Below are 19,116 nucleotides of genomic sequence, written 5' to 3'. Positions count from 1 at the left end.
CGTGCAAGATGCATGCTAAAGCAATGATCACTTTTTGAGATGACCGGCAGGCCTGTTGTTCTCTGTATGAATTAATTGATTGATTTTAACGTTTCCTCTACATAACTGAATAGTGATTCGATGTACAAAAGATTGGGTTGGAGTTGCTTTTTAAACAAGTTGTCTACAATAAAGGTCGGGAATCGTCTTCAAGTGTCGGAATCAGTATCAGGTGGAACAGTTTTTGAGGGATTTTCCCGGAGGTTATCCATGGCGACATGAAGCTTGTTTATGACGTCACAAAATTGTCTCCGAAACAACAGTTCAGAGTTCGTCGAACATAATACAGTATTGCTGACAATGATGAATAAGAAAGTGAAATTGAGGACACATATGGCAGCATACGCCTATTAATAGCCCAATTGGCTTACACACTAAATCACAAAGGTAATGTGGTCTCAAAGTCTAGATAGCAGTTCTCACTAGCTAAACGCTACCCATTAACTGGATAGCTGACAAGTTGTCCTCTAAGCACCATCAATTTTCCGTTTAATGACCGTGCAGATTTTTGGCTATCAGAGCCTGAGGTTTTCGTCACTTGTAAACAAACCCCTTCACCCAGTAGTAAACAATTTTCGTACGCTGCTCCTGGGAGGCCTAGTCTTAAATTGCCTAAATTGGCCCAAATTTTGCAACAAATGTACTTCCATTCATGCTCTTTAACATGCAAGCCACAAAAAAAAAAAAAAAAAAAAAAAAAAAAAAAAACATATCCTGATAGATAACAGGTCTAAAAAGATGTTCTCATGCTGCTTTTTGGCACTTTTCCTGAGACAGGAAAACTTAATCGGGCGGATGGATATAGACTATAATTTAGTAATAGGAGTAGCCTATGCCACCATATATATGTATAGTACCTTAGGAACAAATGCCAACCTGATGCAGATATTTTTCGAGGGTTCAGCGTTGAATCTTAGCTGGGGATGGGGGTCGAGGGGGGGGGGGAGCAGGGATGGACCAAGAAACGTAGCGATCGTGGATTATGCCAAAGCTCTGTCTGAGCTGGAGCGGTCTCGTGCGTCTGCCACTTTGTAGAAATTTGTTTTTACTGACAACAGTATCACAAATAAATGACTTACATAAACAGAAGTGGCGTTGCTGATGGGGGGAGGGTGGGGGACTCGTGTCTACATCATTTTTGTATACAGCCAATTTATGAATTATAGGGCAACCATTAACTAGGCTTGCGTCTGGAGCCACCGTGCCATACACACGTGACATGTGACTACAAAATCATCGACCCTCGTAACGTAGGAAAGGTCAAATTTTCAGGGACTAATTGAACCCGAGGACTGCCCATTTGTCTTCTGCGAGTACTAAATCGATCGGGAAACCCTGACTTCAAGTGAAATATGCAAACCATTTGGAAGCTTTGGAACTATATGAAGTTACTTCAGTAATGTTTGCAACCAAGACAATTCTAAACGTTAGTTGTGTACGTGAGTCGGGCAAACTAGACACTGGTTACCACGTATATGACAAACACTGAACTGAACCGGCATGAGAAGCTGGTCGAGGGGAAATTTTCAACATGAGAGGGACTCGATCCTGACGGGTCATTAATATTTTATCTGGTAGGGCCGCAGTTGGGGAGTACATGGTGATACTGCTCTCAACCATAACAGCTAGAAGGCTAACAGGCTGATATAGGCAAATGATAATTAAACCTGTACAAAGTCAATTGTCATTCGGTCATTCGTTTTAGTTTGTCCCCTGATATAGGCAGTAACTACTGGCAAAAATGAGCCCAACTGCAAAGCAAACTCGCCACGGTAGTGTTATACTTGGAAGCCAATAATGTCTGCAAGTTTTACCACGTAGGAACTTAGCCATATGCAATCCGATCAGTGTTCAGTGAATGAACATGAATAGTTTTTAGCTAATTAGTTCTCTGCAATGGAATGGGGCCATAAACAACTCCACCCAAAGATTTATGCGCAGGTCCCGTACGCGCGACTGTTAAAGAGGGCGCTCTGCAACAAAAACAAATTATAAATTATTGTGCCATGAATTTTTTTCCAGACAGACACTCCAAAGACTTGTTTATCTATCACTATTACCGAAAGTGTGCAATATCTTCTTACGTATCTGACGGCTTGTTACGTCGGGAATACAATCGTGGTCCATAAACTTCTACGAAAGTCCATTAGTGCCAACTGCCAAACACAAAATATTTTTAATTTGTAATTATTAATTCGTTATTACGAAATAACAATTCTTCATTACGAATTAATAATTCGTATATCGATAATGCGATAATATATCGGCTTAAATTATACTCTTACTAACTCATTCCACTGACTCTTATTAAACTACTTTGCCGTACTCGATTTTGAAACGATATTCACACACTCAGCGCAGTGGCGGAGCTAGGGGTATTGGTCAAGGGGGCGAGAATGGTCTGTAGAGGCGCTTTCGACACTATCTAAGCGGAGCGCCACCACATGTTGTTGCGGAGCGTACAGATTTTTTTTGAGTAAAGATACTTCCTTGATCGCCGGAAATGACCCTTTCCTGGCCTTGCTAATTTTCAGATAAACGAAGAATAAAAAGGTGTCATCGCCAACAAAATGTGACAAATGTCAATAGGTAGATGAGAGCGCAATAAAAAAAGTAAATAATCGCGAATAAGAAGAAAGTGGTAAAGCTGAAACGGGCGCCAGCAGTCAATTTGAGTCCGTCGGGGGGGGGGGGGGATCCGCCCCTTGACTGTATGGACGCTCCGCCACTGACTCAGCGGCTAGCTAAGTCTCGAAGGGACGAACAGCAAGTAGGACCTACGTCACCCAGTTGGGAAAACTGTTTCTATACTGTAGTGTCATGTCCCGCTTGCGTATTTTTTTTTCCCAGGACGAACGTGGGCATCGGCCAATCAAATCCCTGGATTCCAAACATGTGACGCTTTTTCAAAAAACATGTTGTGAATCTTTTTTCCTAGTTTTGACCCCAGATTATGAACGACAATCCTTCATTTTCTTAGTATCTGGATCCCTTAACCACTTTCTAAACCCTACCCCTGATTTCAAACGAATTTGTAAATTCCAGAAAAACATGAAACCCACGTTCGTCCTGGGAAAAAAAATTACGCGTCCCGCTTCAGAGCACTCGTATACTCAGTACGAGCAGTATGAATATCATGTTTTCTATCAGATCAAGGTTAGGAACTGGTTGTACTGTCAATACCTGTGCTATTGTCCCAACTGGCTGCCTAGGAACATGCAATTGACGCTCTATGTGTAAAGAACATACTAATACTCGGATATCAAGATGGTCAGGGTGCAAGAAGTTCTCACTCATATTTTTGGGTGGGGGGGGGGGGGGGTTAGTGGACGCTTTTGGCAGCCAACATTTTCAAACCAAGAAAATCAGGATTCTCGATCGATAAACACAGTGCATCGACCGAATATAGCAGGCTAATCACTGATTAAGCAATTTTGCTCTTACCAAAAGAAGTTTTACTATTTCGTAATTACGAATTATTAATTCGTAATTACGAATTAAAAATATTTTTTGTTTGGCACTTATGGGCTATCGCAAAATTTCCATACTCCTCCGCATGGTCAATCACGTGAAACCTTTTTTTTACATTCATTAGGTGTAATCTTTTTACTTTCACTCTCGGAATACTGATCACTCCTCCAAAGCTCACGACGGCACAACCCAAAGACTGAACACACCCATTTTAACCTCACACAAACATTCTCAAGGATTTATTTGCAAAACTTTCCTTCTAGACCTAATTTATTGTATAAAAAAGGCATCAGAATACAACATTTGACCTCAAATTGTATGCAAGGGGAAATTCCTAACAACCCAACCCCCTTAAGTGAGAGTCAGATGCAATAACCCCAGGACCCGAGCTAGACTGCTGCCATCCTCACATCCCTCTGGCCACCTCCATCCAAACCCCTACCCATGGTTACACCACTGCTCATGCCCTGCACACATCTGTGCCTCTGGCCCTTCCATTATGGTTCGTGGGGTGGGGGGCTGTAGTCTTGGTGGGTCATGTAGTTTTGTTCCTGTTTTTGAGGAAATTTGTTTGAATTATCATTTTTGTCTGACATCAGTACTGACCATTTAAAGCTGTCAGTTTTAGAAAAAACAAAAAGAAGTTTAAATTTCGTTGCCCAATTCTGACAAAAACTAAAGAGGAGACATTTTTTCTCACTTTTTGGAACATATCCTTTCAACAAAAACATTATTCACAGTTATGGACGATTTATTGCCCTATACCAGAATAACGCTGTCTATTTGGTTCTGAGCATACCAGCTTAGTAAACTTTTAACAAGTAAACAAGCAGGCTGGTAGCCAAGGGGGGGGGGGGGCAAAGGGGGCAGCTGCTCCCTCCTTGAGCATATTTTTAAAAATTTTTTTAATGTTTTTATGATACTGATAGTATTTTCAAAAGAGAAAATGCTAAGATGCAACTTACAAGGCCTGGGAAGTGCCATTTTCAGCGATCTAGGAGGCATTTTCAGCCAAAATTTTCTTGTACGCTTCGCGCCAACCATGGTGGCGCTACGCTTAGATAGTTTGTAATGCCGAATCTACAGTTTCGCCCCTCCCTAGGCAAATTCCTGGCTACGCGCCTGTAAACAAGTTAATTCCTACGGATCACTTTCTGAAGGTATAGTGGCACTGTTTAACTTCAGCTTGACGTTATAGAGCTGCACATGCTCAATGGAATTCCAACCCCACGCTACCACAAATCTTTGCACATCCATTCAAACCAATAGCGTTACTACCTAAGTTAACCATGCCTCTGCCCTTCCCCGGCCCCACCCTTCTCCATCCATATAATATAAGGTATATTCTGTTTTCCCCCTCCCTCTGAGAATCGACTTTAGGCAAGGTAACACAGTTTACTCAGTGGCTTCCTTTCTCATACCAAAACATATTTGTAATATTAATAAGTTGTGGTAGTAATCCCACCCAGTTAGGTTAAATTTTCTAAATAATTCTTCAAAGCACTTGTACTGATAGTATGAATAACCTAAGGCTATTTTCCTGTCGGATAAAGGTCAGGAACTGTTTCATACTGTCAGTACGAGTGTTTTGAAGCATGATATGAGAGGACAGTATAGAGTGGTAATATCATTGAAAAATTGTCCAACCGGCTGTAATAATCATGTTTATGCAATTGATACCGAATCGCCTGAGATGTGGTGAAAAGACACAAATTAAAACAATGGAAATCACGAAAAGGGGAAGACTAGAATGTCAACGTAAGAAATGTGACTAGAAGAAATATTCTAATTAAGATATATTTTACATCACATTCTCTCTATATCCATAGTGATATTATACAGCCAGCCCCCTCCCTATTCAACACCAACAATTCCTTCTCCCATAAAATAAATCGACATTGATGAGAGTTGTGCTTTGTTAACAAACAAAAAAAATTGCATCTTCCAATGTCAGGAAAAGGTCAAAGGTCGCTGCCCCTGGGCAATAGCACGGAATATGTTTTAGTAAAATTCAGCATCCCGGCACTTCACATTCTCTGATTCAAGTACCCACAATGCACCGCTTCATGGACGACATGACAACTTTCCCTGTCGACGTCCGACCTTCAATGACCGGCAAAATAAAATTGTGCAATGCACCACACGTTAGGATATCACACTTTCTGCAAATTGCCAGTGACCACCCAGTTGGGACAATTTTTTCTATACTGTAGTGTCATGTCCTGCTTCAGAGCACTTGAATTGTCAGTACGAACAGTATGAATATCATGTTTCTATCAGATCAAGGTTAGGAACTGTTTGTTCTTTCAATGCCAGTGCTTTGAAGCATGATATTGGAGTACAGTTTAGAGAGGTATTAGAATTAGGAAATTGTCCCAACTGGCTGCAGTGACTAACAGTCTGATAAATATTCATTTCCTTCCTGCCATTCGATGGACTGTGATGTCACCTCGGTTATCTGTAACCAGACTCAAAAGCAACGTGGATCTTGAGGAAGACGTCACAATGAAAAGCGTTCATGAGGTCTTGCGTTGCCTCTTTAACAATCCTGCCCATGCGCTTTTCAATCATGCCCTGGGAAGAAGAAGAAAAAAAATTTGAATTTAATTTACTGAAACAATCAGACCGCCGCTGTAGAAGTAGTGCTAGACATAATATCCAAACAGACATAGAAGGAAGGTAAGATACGCGTTAGTGGACGCTTTTGGCAGCCAACATTTTCAAACCAAGAAAATCAGGATTCTCGATCGATAAACACAGTGCATCGACCGAATATAGCAGGCTAATCACTGATTAAGCAATTTTGCTCTTACCAAAAGAAGTTTTACTATTTCGTAATTACGAATTATTAATTCGTAATTACGAATTAAAAATATTTTTTGTTTGGCACTTATGGGCTATCGCAAAATTTCCATACTCCTCCGCATGGTCAATCACGTGAAACCTTTTTTTTACATTCATTAGGTGTAATCTTTTTACTTTCACTCTCGGAATACTGATCACTCCTCCAAAGCTCACGACGGCACAACCCAAAGACTGAACACACCCATTTTAACCTCACACAAACATTCTCAAGGATTTATTTGCAAAACTTTCCTTCTAGACCTAATTTATTGTATAAAAAAGGCATCAGAATACAACATTTGACCTCAAATTGTATGCAAGGGGGAATTCCTAACAACCCAACCCCCTTAAGTGAGAGTCAGATGCAATAACCCCAGGACCCGAGCTAGACTGCTGCCATCCTCACATCCCTCTGGCCACCTCCATCCAAACCCCTACCCATGGTTACACCACTGCTCATGCCCTGCACACATCTGTGCCTCTGGCCCTTCCATTATGGTTCGTGGGGTGGGGGGCTGTAGTCTTGGTGGGTCATGTAGTTTTGTTCCTGTTTTTGAGGAAATTTGTTTGAATTATCATTTTTGTCTGACATCAGTACTGACCATTTAAAGCTGTCAGTTTTAGAAAAAACAAAAAGAAGTTTAAATTTCGTTGCCCAATTCTGACAAAAACTAAAGAGGAGACATTTTTTCTCACTTTTTGGAACATATCCTTTCAACAAAAACATTATTCACAGTTATGGACGATTTATTGCCCTATACCAGAATAACGCTGTCTATTTGGTTCTGAGCATACCAGCTTAGTAAACTTTTAACAAGTAAACAAGCAGGCTGGTAGCCAAGGGGGGGGGGGGGCAAAGGGGGCAGCTGCTCCCTCCTTGAGCATATTTTTAAAATTTTTTTTAATGTTTTTATGATACTGATAGTATTTTCAAAAGAGAAAATGCTAAGATGCAACTTACAAGGCCTGGGAAGTGCCATTTTCAGCGATCTAGGAGGCATTTTCAGCCAAAATTTTCTTGTACGCTTCGCGCCAACCATGGTGGCGCTACGCTTAGATAGTTTGTAATGCCGAATCTACAGTTTCGCCCCTCCCTAGGCAAATTCCTGGCTACGCGCCTGTAAACAAGTTAATTCCTACGGATCACTTTCTGAAGGTATAGTGGCACTGTTTAACTTCAGCTTGACGTTATAGAGCTGCACATGCTCAATGGAATTCCAACCCCACGCTACCACAAATCTTTGCACATCCATTCAAACCAATAGCGTTACTACCTAAGTTAACCATGCCTCTGCCCTTCCCCGGCCCCACCCTTCTCCATCCATATAATATAAGGTATATTCTGTTTTCCCCCTCCCTCTGAGAATCGACTTTAGGCAAGGTAACACAGTTTACTCAGTGGCTTCCTTTCTCATACCAAAACATATTTGTAATATTAATAAGTTGTGGTAGTAATCCCACCCAGTTAGGTTAAATTTTCTAAATAATTCTTCAAAGCACTTGTACTGATAGTATGAATAACCTAAGGCTATTTTCCTGTCGGATAAAGGTCAGGAACTGTTTCATACTGTCAGTACGAGTGTTTTGAAGCATGATATGAGAGGACAGTATAGAGTGGTAATATCATTGAAAAATTGTCCAACCGGCTGTAATAATCATGTTTATGCAATTGATACCGAATCGCCTGAGATGTGGTGAAAAGACACAAATTAAAACAATGGAAATCACGAAAAGGGGAAGACTAGAATGTCAACGTAAGAAATGTGACTAGAAGAAATATTCTAATTAAGATATATTTTACATCACATTCTCTCTATATCCATAGTGATATTATACAGCCAGCCCCCTCCCTATTCAACACCAACAATTCCTTCTCCCATAAAATAAATCGACATTGATGAGAGTTGTGCTTTGTTAACAAACAAAAAAAATTGCATCTTCCAATGTCAGGAAAAGGTCAAAGGTCGCTGCCCCTGGGCAATAGCACGGAATATGTTTTAGTAAAATTCAGCATCCCGGCACTTCACATTCTCTGATTCAAGTACCCACAATGCACCGCTTCATGGACGACATGACAACTTTCCCTGTCGACGTCCGACCTTCAATGACCGGCAAAATAAAATTGTGCAATGCACCACACGTTAGGATATCACACTTTCTGCAAATTGCCAGTGACCACCCAGTTGGGACAATTTTTTCTATACTGTAGTGTCATGTCCTGCTTCAGAGCACTTGAATTGTCAGTACGAACAGTATGAATATCATGTTTCTATCAGATCAAGGTTAGGAACTGTTTGTTCTTTCAATGCCAGTGCTTTGAAGCATGATATTGGAGTACAGTTTAGAGAGGTATTAGAATTAGGAAATTGTCCCAACTGGCTGCAGTGACTAACAGTCTGATAAATATTCATTTCCTTCCTGCCATTCGATGGACTGTGATGTCACCTCGGTTATCTGTAACCAGACTCAAAAGCAACGTGGATCTTGAGGAAGACGTCACAATGAAAAGCGTTCATGAGGTCTTGCGTTGCCTCTTTAACAATCCTGCCCATGCGCTTTTCAATCATGCCCTGGGAAGAAGAAGAAAAAAAATTTGAATTTAATTTACTGAAACAATCAGACCGCCGCTGTAGAAGTAGTGCTAGACATAATATCCAAACAGACATAGAAGGAAGGTAAGATACGCCTGTGATGTCGTATCCCAGAAAAAAAAATGCACAAACTTTTAAAGGTAATTACATTCTATGAATAACTAAGTTCAGAAGGAGGGTCTTTAAGATTCAGAAAATGCTGTACCTTTGTTTCGCAAGGAAATACATACTTAGTTCAGTCGCTCTGTTTACTACTTACCACATGGGATTTTTTGCTGCACACAATTTTGTGAAAAATCTGTAATTCTTCATTCTCACCAATCTGCCATAATTCATTGACCTGGTTCAAAAAAAATTTGGAAAGGAGATATAAAACAAAGGGAGAGAAAATGTGGACAAATATGTTCATTAAGGAAGCATACTGCTGCCACACACTCAAAAGGTAAAAAAAAAACTTTTGAAATTAGGAAAAAAATACTTTTAGGAAATTACAAACAATATTTGCCATATTATGAAGAGCCTTTTTGAACTTACAAAACCATGTCAAGTCACAGAATGTTTTTCAAAATTACGAAAAACCTCTTCACAAATAGGAAAATATTTTGGAAAGATAATAGTCTTTTGTAACTTTACTAAGTCTTACAAAGGGGACTTGTTACAAGTGTTTTGCTTCCCTTCCCGCAATCACACCCGACCGCCGCTGTAGAAGTAACGCTAGACATAATATCCAATCAGACATAGAAGAAGGAAGGTAAGATACACCTGTGATGTCGTCCATCAGTGTACAAAGACACAGGATAATATGTAATGGTGGATGAAGGATTGCAGATAATCTTGTGCAGCGGTGAAGCCATGAAATGATCAAAAGTGTGCGGGGTTAACCCTGAATATGTTTTGACTGCTTTACATATTAGATAAGTATGCCCACACAATTTAGAAAACGTCTTCATGGGTCGGAACCGGATAAATATAACACATCGGTCTAAGGAAAGGACATTACTCTAAACTTAGAAGTGTAGGACTTCAGTTAATGACATGATGAGGGTGCGGGAGGGGGGGGGTGGGGTGGGGGTAGAATGATGATGACTTAAGGAAGGAAGAAGAATCTATGGTCCCTGGATTTCATACCTGTCTTACTCTGTAAGGCACTTCTTGGGGTAAGTATTCCAGTAACTTTTCTCGAATTGCTTCAGAGACAATCTCCTCCGGAGGCAGATCTGTGACGGTATCTGAATGATATTCCCACATCCCAGGCTTGGCTGAGTGGATGAAGTAGTCCTGTTATATCGGAGGGTGTAAAATGTGACATAAAAACAAGTGAAATATGATTCCAGTGCGTGTGACTTGATTAAATTCTCAGTATTCACTCTCGCCAAGGATACGGTGTCTAACTTTGCAATATATGTATGTAAGCAAGAGGCCGTGACAGTTTTGATCCTAGCAGGATCTTCTAAACGCAAATAGTTTCCTAAGGAAGAAGGGCCTTTTTAACTCTGATATATCTAACCTTGGCAGGCTGTTTGCAGCAGCTCAGCAATTTGTTAACAGTAGTTTTTGATCTCTTTGATTTTCAAACTATTTTTGCAATTAGTTTACCTTCTTCATCAGCACAAGATGCGAAAAATTACATGATACAATTTTTCTGATATGATGAATTTTTTTAAGGATCACATACCCAAACAAAGGCAATGGGGTTGACTTTAACAAGGAAATATGAAGAAGGGAGGTAATGGAGGGGGTATGGAGATGGGAAAGGGAAGAAGAGTATACCAACTGGTTTCAGTCAAACAGCACATTAAAAAAATAAAAAGTCAAGTGATTTAGAGCTGTATTATCATCATAGAGGTAAGAAGCCATGGAATGAAACTATCTTTGTTCAATCACTGTATCCTGTCACTGTTAGGACAGCTGTTATAAACAATTCCAGATGAAATATCATGTGCTGATCTAGAAGGATAATAGAACCTAAACAATAGTTCATATGATTATCCTCTCTCCCCATCTCCCATCAAGAATGTGATGAGTTTCCCGATGGCGAGAGACCAACTTACCTTAAGGTTGTCGATGCCGTTGCCATTTAAAGCAGAGACCACAAACACCTCTTGGAAGAAAGGCCACCCGACCCTCTTCGTCAAAGATTGCACGATCCGATTTCGTTCTGACTTTTTACTTCCCTTTTCACCATTTTCCCCCCGTCCCAGAGTCACCTCTCTGGCATTCCTACGATCATCGCCGATTAGTAGATCAAGGTTCGTAATTAATTCTTGTAGCTTATTGTTTTTATCATCATCCCCGAGATGAGGAAACGGTTCTCGATTTGCTTCTTGTGACTTTCCCTCATCGTCTGAATGTAATCCGTCGGTTTCACTCTTCTGTTGCGACCTTTGAATAATCTCACTTGCAGTTTCTCTAGATTCTCCGTCTCCTAGCAACCGTTCCGTGGATCCATTTTTGTCTCCCTCTGAAGTTAGATCGCCTGTTGTCCTCGATCTGTTGGCTTCTTCCTCTTCAAACCAAGCTTTTCCTCCTCTGCCAGATGGTGAGAAGTCATCTCCTGCTGTTGTTTCCGGTTTTCGTTTGACCGACGAAGACCACTGCCTCCCAGAGTCAAACTCTTGACCACCGACGACGCCCTCGGTGAGATCGGCCACAATTTCAAACAGAGCCTGTTTGTTTTGCAATAAATCAATCTGTGCAAAGAGAAATGATTTCATCGCATTATTTCCTTCTCATCGGATGTCATAAAAAAAATAAAAAATTTAAATCAAACCAGACAACCTAAATGTCGGCATATGTAGCCAGAAATTCAAGTTTGTATGAACCGTTTTATTTTAGCGCTGTGCCTGAATTAACCTTGATTGTTAACGATATTTAATAGAATTATAGTATACAACGGAAGCTTGTAAAGACTGATAAAGCATGATGTGAATAAATCAATAATCAGTGTACCACAAAATAAATTCTCCTCTCCCCTACCCACCCCCCCTCCCACCCCTGATGCACACACACAACCCCTTCTCACTATCTCACTCCTTTCCTTGTATATGAAATATATGAAGAACAAGCATAATGGATTTACATTCATACACCTCACTGACTTGACATGGTTAGTATGTTAAAAGAATATTTCATATAACCTTTGTCTTCCTGTAGAAAGGTAAACAGGGAGTGTTAGCTTAGTGGTTAATGCCTGTGCCTTTCAATCATAAGGTCCCGAGTTCGAGTCACTCCAAGATTAATGTACGTTGTCCAGTTACAGAGTTATTGACAATTGACAATTCTTAACCATGGAGGCTAAAATATAATTCTAAGAGACTGACTTCAGACTGACTGGTCAGCTTGCGGCTTTGATAAGCCAATGATAGCTTCTTCGGGAGTTCCTGCTTGCAGGATGATATCAAATACATGCATACATACATACAAATTGCAGAAACAGACTAATAATCTACAGAGAAAATAACCTAAGTAAAATGTCTTTAATAGGAATAAGACTGAAACTTGGTACTTGCTTTGTTCCTACCTTATTCAATACGAGTACCGTGGGAACATCTGGGTTATGGTGAAGGGCCACCATTATCTCAGGGTCCAGTTTACACCTGGTCCACTTATTGCTTGCATCAACAATCACTGCAACTAAATAAAAATTGAAAAAAAAAAATAATAATCTCCGGAATTAATCTACCTTTGGTAGCATATTACATATTCATGTCTTGCACTAAGTTATCTGTGGTTCATTTTACTTCATGGATCCATGGCAACTTCAGAAAACAAAAAATGTCACGAAACAAAGATGGCTAACACATGCTTTGTGTTTCTACTGAAATGTACAAGAGACATCTTTTTTTGAAAAGAACTGCTTTCATACTGTATGCCCGATCGTAAAACTTTGTCTCACATCAGTTGGGACCTGATTGACTGATTCATATGGATCCTTCAATACCAGTGTACAAACAGACAATTTATCCAATATAAATTTCACCGCAGAGTATCCACACAGAAATATTTGTTGAAAATATTCTCTACGATGCTCATTTTGCATCTTTTGATACGCTACTGCCTGCTTTGAGGGGATATCCTGGTGACAAACAATGTAAACGTTACATTGAAGGGAAAAAATATTGCACGCTGCTTGTTGAAAACCCCATCGCAATATCATGTCGCTAACCCGAGATATGGTTGATCGAATGTAATCTATTTTGAACGGCTTAACCTTCAACTACTCCAGGAAGATGGATCACAGTGGGTGGTCTGTGATGTCATCTGGGCAAATGCTCTCCAAAAGCTTAAATGTTGAGGCTATTAAATTCTTCTTGTTTTGATTCATCTTTCAATCCTAACTCATCTAGAATGTGCTCAGTACCTTAAAATTTCATCAAATGCATCTTTTTTGGTAGAATTTTTTTTTTTTCCTCTGTCAATAAAATGATTTGAAATATTCTAACGAAAAACACTTTCAGCCAAAGTGCCCTGATGCTATCAATCACTCTTTAGTTGCCAGATGCCTTTTCCAGAGTACAAAAAAATTGACAAAATTTGGATCTTCCCAAAACAAAATGCTATGAGGATGTGGTTGCCGCCTTAAGATGTAGATAATTTCTAGCCATTTTGATAAGCCATCAACTTCAGCCGTCTCATAATTCTTGGACCTTGGTTTTGATCAACATTAAGACCTTCAGGGTTACATCAAACCTAGTTGTTCCCAGTCAAGTCAGGCGATTTTCACCAGGTGCGATTATTCAGGAAATGTTAACATCAAGTTCTTTTTTGAATGGATTGCAATTTTACATGTAGTGATTATATGTTTTAATTAATTTGTACTAACCAAGATCAGCTTCTTCCAGGACGTTTTTTGCATCAATTAGAAGAGGTCGGGGAAGTTGATGTCTAGAAACAGGAATAGAGCAGTGGCAGTATAAATTACATGATATTTTCCGATATTTATTTTAAAAACATTGCATATTGACAATTCCTTCAAGGACTCACACGGAATTTCTGGAAGAGCATACATAAAAATGTTCTTTTCTTTAGCCAACTGGCAGTTGTTACTTTTATGTTCAATTTCAACATATATCAGAACAGAGAAACTTCATTTTGTCATGATTTGCTATAAATTTAAGTTTTTCCCCTTAACTTGTAAGTGGAGTCCAGTGACTGTGGTCACAAAACCACTCTTTACATTCAACAAGTTAATAAGTACAAAACCTAGACCATTTAGCAGCAAATGAAGTACTTCTTGAAAGCTTTTAAGTACTTCTTGAATGACATGAAGTACTTCTTGAATGCTATGAAGTACTTCTTGAATGTCATGAAGTACTTCTTGAATGCCATGAGGTACTATGTGAATGCTATGAAGTACTTCTTGAATGCTATAAAGTACTTGTTGAAATGGTATGAAGTACATGATGAATGTTATGAAGTACATCTTGAATGACATAAAGTACTTCTTGAATGCTATGAAGTACTTCTTGAATGTTTTAAAGTACTTCATGCATGACATGAAGTACTTGTTGAGTGCTATGAAGTACTTCTTAAATAACAAGAAGTACTTCTTGAATGACAAGAAGCACTTCTTGAATGCTATGAGGTAATACTTAAATGCTTTGTAGCACTAGTATAATGCTTTTGAAGTACTGTTTGAATGCTATGAAGTACTTCTTTAATGCTATGAAGTACTGTTTGAATGACATGAAGTACTTCTTGAATGCTATGAAGTACTTCTTGAATGCTATGATGAACTGTTTGAATGCCTTGCCTTGTACTAATGTTTGCCTTGCATCGTCACATACTATCCTAAGGCATTGGATCAATGCTAACAATTGGCACAAAGTAACAATGTTGATTCTGCTCTTGTCTCTGTATCGTAGAAGATGTGGATCTGCAGAAGATCGCTTACTGACAAACACAGATCTTTCTCTGCTAAGTTCACAAACCACTGAGGAGGGCTTGTCTCCTGTACTTACTTTCTGCCATGTTTGTGATTAACAATTCCAGGAGTGTCCAGAAAAATCTAAAGACAAAATAAAGAGATATTGATATTACACCCTGAGATTAAATAGTGCGTACTGCATACTAGCTACAGACCGCCCTTGGCTTTCCATCTCCCAACTTAAATTGATGATTTTCTGCAGAATTTTAGTCCTGATGATGTATCATACCCACAAGAAGAGAAATATTTGAGTGCTAGGAATTTTTCTATAGTATTCTGGTTTTTCAACACTATTCAGCTTTCAAATATGCTAAATCTTTTGGGACGCTCCTTTAAGGCTGATAACAATGTATTTTAATGGTCTACAACATATCAAACGTTAAGTTCGTGCCTAAAGTCATTCTAAAAGATTGTCCTTTATCCCTCAAAACACACTTTTCCTGCCATTTACATTCTTTTAACAAGAGCATCATCGTCCCAAAAACCACAACTACAGTATTTTTTCTAATGCACTAATATCAAATGCCCACTTTTAGTTATTTCAAAATATACAGTAAGGAGGGGTTTTAGTGGTCCTCTTGAAGAGTTGTCTGGTAGGTGCAGTTTTGATGTAAATATTGAGAGTTTGGAGTATTCTTCAACATTACCATGTACAGTAAATGTACAGTTAATGCATTTATCCACTTGACAAATAGCCCAGTACTCATAATCTTATTCGGCCCAAGGGTAATGATGCTACACCATATTGTTGGTGTGTGTACGAGAAGGAAAGCTGGGAGCAGGGGGGTGAGGGGTGAGAGAACATGAAGTACTCACAATCTGATTCCTCCCATGGGTAAGTACACCTGTTGCACGTGCCCTCGTCGTGTGTACTTTCCTTGATACTGAGAATATCTACAAGAGGAACAACAATAGGAAGGCATTCAGTGACGTTTTCTTTTTTTTTAAACTTAAAAAATATTATAGACATTCAATATTTTTTTCAATCTGTGATAAACATGAATAAAACCGGAACACCCTACAGGTCTGAAATACATCAGTCAGATGCAAGACTTTGATATGGATCACTGAAGGCAATAACAAAATATCAGATGCTACTGTAGTTCTGCTATTAGGCAAATAGGACCATGAAATGCTACTGCCCCGACTCTTAATTGCTCATGTATGGTAAGAATGACACATGACATGTTTTTTCTGTTTCATTTTCCTGTCTCCATCAAGTATGGATCTATGGGATGGGAGATGTGTGGAGTGTTCACTCCAATCCTTTTCAACCACCCCCCCCCCCCACACACACACCCACAAACATTTAGCACAACCTACTTTAGAGGCCTACATTTGCCACAGAATGCAACATTTCACGTGTAATTTTTATTCTTAGAGAGGATCCACACAACCCACCCCCCCCCAACACGATAGATGCCTTCAACAACCCCAGGGGCCACACTTCTTCCTTTCTAAAATGGTGGCCCGGCCCCAGTCTACAGGATCAATGCATACTGCCATGTTTACATACAATTAATTCTGTATGAGAACATCAGCTTTATGAATACCAGCACTTCCCACTCTCACAGAACCTAGTACTGAAAGTATTCCATGATTTAATAATTAAATCATTAAAATAATTTAAAATAAGTACTAACAACGAACAATATGCAAGATATGAACAAAAAACTGTCGTGCACTACAGTGTTTTCATTTCTTTGCTTTCTTTCAGTACACCCCACTGTTGTAAATGAAGTGGCAACAACATTGAATGTTGTCAGTAGGTATACTTTCTTAGCAAAATGTTCCAATAAAAAATTAATTAAATCATAAAAAATACACATAAAATCGAAGGAAATAGTGTTGAATGACTGACTGAAACTGATGAATGGATGAATGAATGATAAATTGCATGAATGAATGCATCACAGAATGGGTGAAATACACCACCAAAAGCAATGAATGAATTATTGATTGAATGAATAAATGAATGGACAAATGCATGACTTAATGCATTGATTGAATGTATGAAAGAATGGATGCAAGAATGATTACCGACCAATCATTGAAACACAGAAATAATCATACAACATATAATCTGTAAACCAAATACATATTTTTCCCCAAAAAATGGGAAAAAAAGAAGGAAATGGTGAGGGCTCAATATCTTACTCTTCTTTTGAGTACTCCATTCACTAAGGTTGATTTGCCAGCATTTGGACTCCCGATGATGGCGACCCTAAGGACACGAGCATCGGCTGGCTGGTTCGGTTTTCTGATCAAGAGCATCTCATGAGCAGCTGAAACAAAATCACCACAGTAGTCAGAAGTAAACAAAGGAAAGGAAGATATTATTTAGAATTGACAGAAACAATCAAGCTGTAAAACCAAAATGTAACTTTAAGTGAATTTCAGCCTTCGTTTCTCATTTTCAAATGATAACAACGTCAGTTTGCATGCATCTGAAACAGGGACTTATTTGGGGGGGGGGGGGGGGAGAATATTGCTCAATTTGTTTTTATTTCTCTAGGTTTTTGATACTGCATAGCTAATAACTGTGTGAATAATACAAGAGACCAATATCATGTTGCACGTTGCTTTGTCATTAGTGGCTTAAAGGCATTGAAGACTCGCCCCAAACCGCGTGTAGCCATCTGAAAAAGTTACCTTTCTGTTGCTTGCAAGTGACGTTTTGTTTGTGTCGCTACAAAATGCAGACAGTAATGAAACGTGATACCTTGTTACCTATAGCTGGACCTGAGATGTCCATCGCTGTATTGTTTGTACACTGTGCTGTGTGTATTGACCATAGCTGTATGTACTGACTGTACACTAGTGTCTAATTACCGACAGTAGCAAGCTGTGTGTGTATATTTTCTGGGATCGATGGTGGTGTCCAACACTTCTGTTACACCCCATTCAAAATAGGTCAGATTACCGGCATGAGACGTTTCTTTGTGCGCGAGTCTTTACACCCTTTAATGAGTCACTTAACAACCCAAGCAAAGTGGCTCAAAGAGGTTTGTAAAATTTGTTCAAGTGGAGTAGATAAATATTACTGGCTACAGGTATGAGGTCTGACTCAACCTTGAAATAAAGTGATGCATCATATCTTCTTGTCATATCATAGATATTGTAAATTAGTGGTTATTTTAGTAATACCAACCTTTATCTAAGCTCACAGGGTTGAAGAAGGAAGTGTCTGGGTCATCATTCAAAGTCTCCTCTTGTTTTCTTTGAGTCATCGCTTGGTCCTTGGCTGGCAGGTCTTGTGACAGATGTAGCTTATCATGATCTATACAAAAATAACATAAGAAATATTCTCACACGTTATACTTATAGTGTACAGTTTTCTTGATGGAGGTGGGACTTGTGGCTGTCTACTCGACCGTCTGCTGAAGAAGCATGATGCACTTGCATATCTAATCACAGACTGTGAGCTGAGAGGCTCATCAAGCCATAGAGGAACGAATTTGTGTCTATAATGCATCTCATTTAAACAGTCAAACTGCACTAAGTGTTCAGATGCATTATACTATCTTACTGTAGGGTGCTGTATAAACACATATTTAAGTATGTTTGTAAGCACCTGGATGGGGTAAGGAGAAGTCGTTGAAGCCGACTCCGACAATCGGGTAGATAGGCACCAGTGCATCACTTGTTTAACATAAGATCATGTGCATAAGCACCTTGTTTATTCAACCAAAGATCTGATAACTAAGTAAACGCGCCATCATTATTGACCAGACGATTTGGTGATTAGCTCCCACTGTTCTTTATACCTTTAAATCTCAGTCCATATTGTACCACCTCACAAACTGTTGTTAGAATTAAATTCAGTGCTTTTGATCACAAAAATTCTTCCATTTTGCTGACGACTGCTAATAACTGTAGGTTGTCATAGCATACACCATGGGTGTAGACCTAAGACAGGGTTAATAGTGGTCTAACACTGTACATAAAGCCTTGGCTTAACCTAGGCTATATACTGCCCAAGCCTCGGCCTATATCATTATCAGTAGAAATAACGTTTCGCCTGCCAGTGACTGGCAATTCAATCTTTAGCTTTATACTTAATGAAAGAAGATTCGATATAAATTAAAACCGAATAATGAACATACACTGTGAGTAAAGAGCTCCATGCAAATCATTACAAGTCACAAATGGAGCCATACGTGACAATTTCCTTGAAAATAGAAAGGGACGTATCAAGGGACACATGTTCATGGAGGTCGCCATCTTTGTTGCAGGACTGACCAG

The 19,116-nt window shown here is 39.3% G+C and overlaps 1 protein-coding gene across 1 annotated transcript; it reads right to left on the bottom strand.

Moving 5' to 3' along the window:
* Positions 1–7,265: 7,265 nt before the first annotated feature.
* LOC139981136 (GTPase Era, mitochondrial-like) lies at positions 7,266–19,116 on the bottom strand. The gene is made up of 11 exons (XM_071993323.1): positions 18,978–19,116; positions 18,023–18,151; positions 17,029–17,156; positions 15,688–15,765; positions 14,906–14,952; positions 13,768–13,829; positions 12,466–12,578; positions 10,997–11,635; positions 10,074–10,223; positions 9,205–9,285; positions 7,266–8,924 (listed from the first exon to the last, which is right to left on the bottom strand). Exons 1-11 carry the CDS (start codon positions 19,093–19,095, stop codon positions 8,805–8,807), a joined length of 1,665 nt encoding a protein of 554 aa, XP_071849424.1. The 5' UTR covers positions 19,096–19,116; the 3' UTR covers positions 7,266–8,804.

This window comes from Apostichopus japonicus, chromosome 15, assembly GCF_037975245.1.
Source record: "Apostichopus japonicus isolate 1M-3 chromosome 15, ASM3797524v1, whole genome shotgun sequence".
Classification (NCBI taxonomy): Eukaryota; Metazoa; Echinodermata; class Holothuroidea; order Aspidochirotida; family Stichopodidae; genus Apostichopus; species Apostichopus japonicus.
This window is presented reverse-complemented; position numbering and strand designations above follow the sequence as displayed.